We start from the raw sequence: 9,151 nt of genomic DNA, 5'->3' as shown, positions 1-9,151 counted from the left end.
CAGGACCAGTTTATACATGTTTGTTCCTGCCCTGAGTGTTGTCCTTAACTTGAATTGTTTTTCCTCTCCCTGGTATTTAGTCCCCTGATATATTTATAGAGAGATCATATCCTCTTTCAAACTTCATTTTGCTTGGAATAGTAATGTTAGAAATAGACTGACGAATTTACTGCAGTGGATAGAGACGGACAGACACACACACACAGAGGCTAGAGCACTCATTTTAAAAGAAATGCAGAAAATACAGATGAGTCAATCTTTAGAGTTAACAGTGCATTATTTCAATCATGTCAGCAACATGTGTCAACTACAATAGAAAAGACAGATCAAGTTCAAAACTGATTTTCAGGGGGTTTTAGATCTAACGACTATCCATCTATAGAAATACCAGAAAGCCTACCTGGAATTCTATAAAACTCTAGCCTAGGGACCGTTCCAAAAGCCCACAATGAATATAATTTCTAAAAAAGAGAGCTGTGAAGACTCAAAAGTACATTTAAACAGAGACTATTTTGGGTGGTAAATATGCAGAAAAAGAAAAAATAATCAAGTCGCTATTTAAAAAAAAACCTAGAAGGAAAAGAGATTGAACATACTATTGTCTGTTCGGTGAAAATTTCTTGCACAAAAATATTTTCTAGCTTTGCTGCTCTGGTACATCAATCCTGAGCACTCTAACTTTTGACTTATAATGATATTCCTTCAGATACAGCTTCACCGAGGGAGGAATGGGAAGTGCATCAATACCATCATAAGTTGTACAGTTGCAAATGACCGTTCTACATATATGCTGGAGAGAGAAGGGAAAGGTCCTGTTCAGGGGGGTGGATAAAAGTGGTTCAAAGAACATACAGGAACTTGGATCCTTGTAGTGTTCTAGGAGTCCCGTGATGTCAGGAGAATGGAAGACACAGGGATCATGGGCATCAAAGCTGAAGTTGTGATTCCACTGCTCTATCCGGGCGTGGAGGGAGCGACTGTAGCGCCTGAAGCTCACGGAAAACAAATAGTCCTCTTGGGCAGAGTCTCTCAACAGAAACGTTCCCTCCGGCTTCCCCTCCAGCAGCGCCTCAGCTGCGTATTTATCCATGACTCCCCAGTAGCAGGGATTGTTATTGATCTGGAGGAGGTCTGGCACTAGGCAGTGGACATAATCAATCTGGGTGTGGTATTTCGGGGGCGTTTCCATCCGTAGCAGCTCGTCATCCGTTTCCCACTTGGGTTTGTTTCGTTTTCGAGAGCTCGTGCACAGAGTTATGACTTCATCGTCGGAGTCCATGTCACTCTCATCTCTGCTGCTCCTTGCCACCTTACCTGTCACCAGCTCAGGCCTCGGGTCACCCCGAGAGGAGCTGCTGTCAGTGAAGTCACAGGACTGGGAGGGAGAGTCCATTCCCCCATTGGCAATCTCCTCGTCTCGCAGCTGATCCTCCCTGTCCTCGTGCTGGGATAAATCAGCGATTATCCATTCTTCTGCCTTTGGACTTATAGGGGCCGTGTGCCTTTTGATCAAGTGCCACCGGAAAGCCAGCTCGGAGCGTGGGGGGAAAGGACACTTATCCAGCATCAGCTCACTGATATGGATTTTCCTTTTGGATGGCAGTCCAGAGGCGTGCCGGCTGCTGCAGTTCTTTATGGGAAAGCACTGGCCCACAGCATCCTGCAGCTTCTGCTTGAGAGACCGGCCTAAAAACCTGTGCCCACAGGACCGGTCTAGATCCAGCTCGATGGACGAACAGCTGTACTTCCTCTCTTGGCTCCTTAAATTAGTCCCCGACCTTCCTGCAGCACTTGCTGCTTCAGCATCAGGACAATGCTCACTTTTCTTGGACCAGGAGAGCTTCTTCCCACTCCAGACATACCCATCCTTTCTGTCTGCGCTTCTGCTCCGGCTGCTTTTGGGCCTCACATCTGCGTTTTTCGCGCTGCCGTCCTTGTTTTCTGCCATTGTGACAGCTTTGCTTCGCAAGCTGCCAAGAAGCACACGCTGTTTCTTGTGGGGTTTTTTTTCTACATAAGGGAGCTTCCTCGAGGCACTTTCTGGAAATATCTAAGGAAGAAGGAAACACAGCTCAGTTAACTGCTATGCACACACACACAGTGCAACAGCAGTGCTGGTGGATACAGGACGACTGTGACAATTAATTGCTGACCATGTAAAAATCACGTGAATGAGGTGAATTTAGTAGCACACCCCACAAATATCAGCCTGATCCCAGAAAAAGCTCTCTTAACCGTTCCTTGGGAAAAGCATCCTCCAGAAAAAGCTACCTTAATATATTTGTTGAATTTTCATTCTGATTATGCAGCAGAGCAGAACGTTTTAGGTGTTGGCAACCCCATTGTGCCAGGGCCCATTTCAAAAGGAAACCCTTCCTGGGGTAGGTGATAGTGCTTTAGCTGTTCATGGAGCAAATTCTGCATCTCTTCCAAATAACCTTTCAAGAAGGAACAAACCAGAACAGAAACAAGTAGGTCAGAGTACAAAGAGCTACTGTACCTAGATGATATGCCTGTTTGCTACTAATCCACAGGATGGGATGCCAGAGATCTTTTTCTTAACTGACACTTTTGGGTCATTTTCAGGATAAAAAATAAAACAACAAACCAACCTAAATTTTATCAGTCACAGATTCTGTCAGTTTCTGAAAGCTGTTTTCCTCTGCCTTTTCAAAGGAAGGGAGCTAGGAAATACTGAGGCCCTAAGGGATTGAAATATCTGGGGCTTTACATACTGAAAAGGATTAAAACAATCCAGCTCCTTACTAAAAGCAATTTTAAAAGGCCGTGAAAGATGGAACTGCTTATTACTCATTAGAGAAGGAAGTTTACATTATTAAAATCAGTGTTGCTTTGAGATCCATAGTTTCTGATTTCATTTTCTTTTGTTTCCAAAGGTATATTGAATTCTCAAACAGATAAGAGGTTTCCTTTTGACTGCTGCACTTTGAAAAAAAAGATGAAAAAAATCCTCTTTTGATTACTCAGTTGAAAGTGGAGCAGGATTTTTTTCAAGATACGTAGATAGCAATATGGTATGGATGCTATACTCCCTGAGGCAGGGTGGGGTGTAGAAATATTTCCCATCACTTATCATAATCAGGATATGCTATGATTCTGTGATGCTTCTGCACCAAAACCATGCACAGCTCCTCTGTTGCACTGGGTTTTGGGTTTTTTTTTGGCTGTGGGTTTTTCTGTCGTGGTTTTTTTGAGTTTTGGATTTTTTACAACTAATTGACATGGTAAACACTAAGCAGGAAAAGAAAAGGGCATCCACTTCCTCTCTCCATTCAATCCATTCTCATCATCAGGATTAGCCAGCATGACACAACCTCTCTGCAGTCCCCCGGGGCTGCGCAGGCTGAGTTCAAGCCTCTGCTTTCAGTAAAAGAACAAGACAGCCTTGCCAAAAGGCTCACATGCAATCTGTGGGCCAAATGCATCCCAGATGGAACTTTCACCCAGGAATTTTTCACATTGCATTCCTTATTTAAAACCCACAGACCTGAGAGTTGTGGAGGAAAGGAAAAGGCAGGGGAAGGAAGGAGATGCAGAAATGTAGGATGAAGGTAAGATAGGTTCAATATTGGAAATATGTTAGGAAGAAAAATGGCATTAGAGCAATGCAATGAATATCACCTCGCTGGTACCAAGAGGAATCACGGGAAAGGGTCCATATTTCAGCAATTAGAAATCAAAGATTAAACAAAAGTTTTATTTTTCTTCTCTCAGTGTTTTGCAAATTGCTTTTCAGTGAAAGCATGGCAAGGTACAATGAAGACAGGAGAAAGGAAACATTTGCATATGAGACTCCAAGCATGTTTATTTAGACCAGGATTCATTGATTGCTTTTCGAACATTGATATTTTTCATCCAGAAATACCCAGAGTGTAGCACTGAAATCTCTCCACAATTCAAAAAAAAAAAAAAAAAAAAAAAAAAAAAAAAAAAAAAGCAATCTCATTTACCCTGATGATAATCTGAAGTCATGAAGTCACTGAAGACACAAAGGTTTTAGATTCATCCTGTAGTAAAATACATCAATTGTCTATATATGGGATTTTTAATTGGACAGAAAGATATCACTGAGGTTGCAAAGTCAAGTTCTTAAAAATTAGGATACGACAGTTTGTAATTGCTTTTGAAATCTTCAATTATCTCATTCTGCTCACCCAGCCCATATAAGGAATAAGAACATGCAGAATATGGGCTTTTAATTAAAAACTGCAAAACATACAAAACCCAGAAGTGCCTGTTATCTCCTAACTTCAGCCTTCCCAACCGAAAGAAGCTTGGGTTTTATGGAATTTCTGGGCTGCTGTTGTATTGAGCTGTAAAGCCACCTTCTCCTTTGTACCTTTCTCCTGTCGTGAATCATTAGTGGTACCTGAACCCTGAAAGAGAAGCTGGGGAAGCAGCACGTGATGCTGCAAAGCCACGCACCATTAGCCAGAGCTGCTTCCCTGGGGTTTGAAGGGCTTCTGGAGCCCAGGCGCTGCTCCTGCCACGTCAGAGCAGGAATTGCTAATCAGACAGAACACTAGAGCTGTGAAAAGAGCAGGGAACAGATGAAGAAAAAAAGGGATATCATCCTACTAAAGCCAGGTTTGAACCTGACCGTGTGTTACAAAGGTCTGTGTGCTGTGGGAGAGCTGCCTCCCAAATCCCACTGCTTGGCATTACAGCGAGGGATCCACACCTTCACACCCTTCTGCATCAGTGATTCACAGCCCCACCAATAAAAGGGGGACCAAAAATAATTAAAGTGCCAGAAAGAAAAAGGCATAAAGGGCAGGGAAGGCATTCAGTGCTCTATTACCACTTCGGGCCATCCATCTAAAGCAGCTCTTCCTTTCACTGCAGCATCCAAGGGAAATGCCGTGTACTTCCATTAACGGCTGTAGCGCTGCTGGAAGAGCAGGACAGGAGGGCAAGGACAAAAGAGAGGGAACACAGAGTGTACTTTTCCCTAGAGGGGAAGGTTAAATGGAGGAGTCCAGCACTGTGCAGCTCACACGCATCAGGTCTGAGCTCCTTTTGGGAGAAATAATGAGTGTCCTGCCTGCAAAAGCCTTGTCCTGCACGGGGACACCTCAGGCATCCAATGATGGCAGATTTGACAAAACCCTTATGCTGGAAATCCCTTCCCCTAAGGAAACAGCAAACATAAAGACACATGGGGGGATGAGCAGAGTTCACTTCGGGCCACAGGACCCGGCTGGTAGTCCAAGGTTACCCAACACTGTCACAGCTCCAGTCCCTGAGGACAGGCAGAGAGCTGGGCGCTTTTGCTGTTGGTTTTGTGCTGTGCCCAGCTCTCTCCTTCAGAGGTTCCTCTCTCCTGTCTGCAGACAAAGTGCTTTTTCCTTCATGAACTGATGAACCTCAACCCTAAGACTTCAACCAATATCCAGTTGCTGTTTGGAGGGATAGCAATATTCCCTCCTAGCCAGGGGTAGGCTGCAACCCACAGCTGTGATAAGACAGCGACAGCCTCACCATATGTCTAATCAATAACGCCAATAGGAGAATCAAAACCATAAATGTAGACAGCCTTTTTTTTAAAAAATTTATTTAATCTATAAATGCTTGAATACTGAACTGCTTTAACCAGATACTTATGTCCTGAGCTACTGGATCCTTGCCTCTAGCCCAACAGTCCTCTTCATCAAGCTGCTTCCCTTTCTATATAAAGAAGGAGCAGATGGTGGGGGGTCTCCTGCCCGACCCCCCACTTGGAGTGGGATTGCTGCCAGCATGGGCTCAGGGGAGCCATGGCATGGCCTGGCCATGTCCTGAAAAACCTCCAAGGCTGAAGGTCCCATCACCTCCCTGGTGCTCCCATGCTGCACAACCCTCCCCGTGCAGGAAGGACTTGGAAAGTTTTCTGTCCAAGCACACGAAACTTGCTGTATTGTGCCTCTAATTAAACAACAAAAAAGGCTCACAAAGAGCAATGAATCGATTTTGGAATTGTTATGGAAGTTGATTCTGTAGAGCTGATAAAATCCTGAGAAGAGCAAGCTGCAATAAACTGAAGTACTTTTTCCTTCATAACTTACATAGAAGTTATTTTAAAACAAAGTCTCACTGGTCACAAGCTGCTTTCATTAATTTCACCCAATCAGATTTTGGCCACAAGACCACATTTTAAAACCTGACCTCATAACCTACTAAGGATAACAATAAATCTCAATTCCACCATCTTAAATTATTTTTCTTCAGTTTTGGCTTTGCTTTGATTTATGATATCATCTAAAAATCCCTAAGCTTGACTACAGAGGCCTTTACAGCAAATTAAAGCAATTATCACACATACACACAAAAAGAAAAAAGACTTTCTAAAGGTACCATTGGCAACCTAAATATTTCTTCCTTGGAAATACCATGTATTTATCCCTGGAACTGGAGGAGGAGGAGGAGGGCCATGCCCAGCTAACCCCAACACAGGGGATATTTTACTCACTCCCAGGAGGTGGAACTGAGCTGGCAGCAGGTACCAGAGGTGAGGGCTGCTCGTATCTCCTGCCTTAACGAAGCTCTGCTCATGTGTGGCAGGAGAGATGCAGGCAGCGCTTGGCAAGCCGCAGCAGCCTCTCCAGCACTAAATCAGTGAAAGCTTTATGGTCCATGACCAACACTCCGTGCTCCACCCAGAAACCGAGCAGAGCAGCGATTCCCGGCTCCCGCCCCGCTCGCAGCCACTCACACCTATTAATCAAGCCAGCAGCAGCCCGAATTCCCAACCGGATTTAAAGGGTAACTTTTGCATTTGGTGCCGTGTCACTTCAGACGCCACAAAGCCACAGCGCCTGCAGTCAGTCTCTTGGACAAGCGACCACGAGATCCTGACCCCCCCATGAAAAACCTCCCCCCAGTTTTCCTATGCTGTTCAAAGAGTTATCTCAGCAGGCAGCACCTCCAGACAAGGAAATTAGTTGCTACATGGAACCGAATGTAAAATGGGTTTTATATTGCAAAACACTTTAGGTGCAGTTTCTATCACAGCCTCTGAAAATTAAAGTGATTAAGAAAAATAAACACATTTGACAGGCATTTGTCTCCATCCCAGGCAGCGGCTTGCAGCAGGAATAGCTTGGTCTTCCCACTCATCTGATAAGCAGTTCAGCTCCGAATAATTTCTCTAGAACACATTATCCTCGCCAGAAATCACGATTTACTGAAATATGTAGGATACACCCATGGAAAACATGTCTCTACACAGCTTCCACGAGGTTTAATAATGAAATCTGGCCATATTTCTATAATTTTTTTTAAAAGAAGTGTGCCTGCTTTATAATCCTGTCACTTATTCATTCATGAAACTACCAGCAATGTGAGTGTTAGTGAGAAACACATTTCCAATACAAATAAATCACTCTGCTCACCCCAACCACCAATAACCCTGATGCAGAGCAAAACTGAAGATAAAAGGGTTTTGCTTGGAAGCATTTTTTTCTTAGAAACAGGAATAAACTGTGCCAGATTGTTAAGGCTACATAAAGGGAAGACAGATAATGCTGTTTTTTCCTCTATATTTCAGGTATGTTCAGTTCTAGCTTTTTTTTTTTTTTTAATTATTATTATTATTCCTTCAAGAGATCAGCCAGGATGCTTTCTTCCCATAAAAAAAAAAAAAAAAAAAAAAAAAAAAAAAAAAGCAAGCAGCTTAATTATTTTTGCAGTGCAATCACTACCTGCCTGACTACCACTGCTGTCAACTCCACCTCACACAAGCATCAGGATGGCTGGAATTCCAGAGTAATTCCATCATGAGCATCAGGATCCCCAAAGGGGTTTGATCCTGCGGCTGGGTGAGCGCAGCCCCCGCTGTTATGGGGGTGATGCCCGAGGGGGTGAAGGGCACAGCCCCTCATTTGGGCTTTCCCTGCCGTTCCTGTGCCTCTTGAGGAGCTGCCATTAAATCCATTTACAGAAGGATAAGCGGGAAATATATGTGCCCTATTTGTGTTAGGATACATATGTCGGCACGGGGTTTTTCAGAGGACAAGCAAACGGAGCGAAGCCCCCTTCGACAGAGCGAAAACCCTGCACCGAATTCCCCCCGGTGACAGGAGATCCCGGTCTGAACGTCCTCGGTGACAGGAGACCCTGGGTCCCCCGGTCACTGGCAGCCCCGGGGCCAGCCCCCCGGACCCTGGACCGAGTCTCCCCCGGTGACAAGGCTCAGCCCCCGGGTCGAGTCACCTCGGTGACAGCAGCCCCTGGACCGAGCCCCCCCGGGGGACAGAGCGCTGACCGCGGTCCGAGCAGCGCGGTGACACAGGGCGGACCCAGGCCAACCCCGCCACCGGCGACAGCAGACCCCGCTCCGAGCCCGCCGGTGACTGTCGGGGGCGCAGACCCCGAGCCCCGCTGCTGACAGGAGACGCCGATTTCCCCAGCAGCGCCGCTCACCCCCGCCCGCCGCCCCTCAGCCCCCGGCCCCAACTCACGATGGTGCGGCGGGCGCTGCCCGCGGGGCCCGCGCTCTCCGCCGGCTCTGTCCCCGGCTCTGTCCCCGGCCGGGTGCCGGCGGCTCGGACGGCTCGGCGCTGGCAGCCGCGGCCCCTCAGCCGGCCGCAGCCGCCGCCATCCCCGCCGCCGGGGCCGCCCCGCGCCCGCCCCGGCCCCGCCCCGGCGCTGACGGCTCGGGCCCGGCCCCGCCGAGGGCGGAGCGGTGGCGGCGGGCGCGGGAAGGCTCGAACGGGCGGCGGCCGGCGGTGAGCGGAGGGAGAGCGGGATGGATGGCGGCTGCGGCCGCACCGAGACCCCGCGGGCGGTGCGGGGCCTTTCCGGAGCGGGGGCAGCCGCGGGGAATGGGGCTCCCTGCCGGCGTCCGGCGGGCGGCTTGTCGGGCCTGCCCTGGGACGGCCGAGCGAGAGGCCCTGGCATGCCAGGCCCCTCCGGGCCTCGGGAACCCGGGCCCCCATCCCCGCCGTGTCCCCATCCCCACGCCCCCTATCCCCGAGTCCCCTTCCCCACGGTGTCCCCATCTCCCATCCCCGCGATATCCCCATCCCTGAAATGTCACCGTCCCTACGGTGTCCCCATCTCCTACCCCGTGACCTCATGAGCACGTCCCTCATCCCCGCAATATCCAATGTCCCCATCTCCTATCCCCATGTTTTTTTTTTTTTTCCCGATG

The 9,151-nt window shown here is 47.8% G+C and overlaps 1 protein-coding gene across 1 annotated transcript; it reads right to left on the bottom strand.

Annotated features, from left to right (window-relative positions):
- Positions 1–210: 210 nt before the first annotated feature.
- SOCS4 (suppressor of cytokine signaling 4) lies at positions 211–8,511 on the bottom strand. Its single transcript, XM_066321541.1, has 2 exons — positions 8,460–8,511; positions 211–2,050 (listed from the first exon to the last, which is right to left on the bottom strand). Exon 2 carries the CDS (start codon positions 1,946–1,948, stop codon positions 638–640), a length of 1,311 nt encoding a protein of 436 aa, XP_066177638.1. The 5' UTR covers positions 1,949–2,050; positions 8,460–8,511; the 3' UTR covers positions 211–637.
- Between the last annotated feature and the right edge of the window lie 640 nt (positions 8,512–9,151).

This window comes from Sylvia atricapilla, chromosome 6 (genome assembly GCF_009819655.1).
Source record: "Sylvia atricapilla isolate bSylAtr1 chromosome 6, bSylAtr1.pri, whole genome shotgun sequence".
Taxonomy (NCBI): domain Eukaryota; kingdom Metazoa; phylum Chordata; class Aves; order Passeriformes; family Sylviidae; genus Sylvia; species Sylvia atricapilla.
The sequence above is the reverse complement of the archived record's forward strand: the minus strand, read 5'-3'. Positions and strand labels throughout refer to the sequence as shown.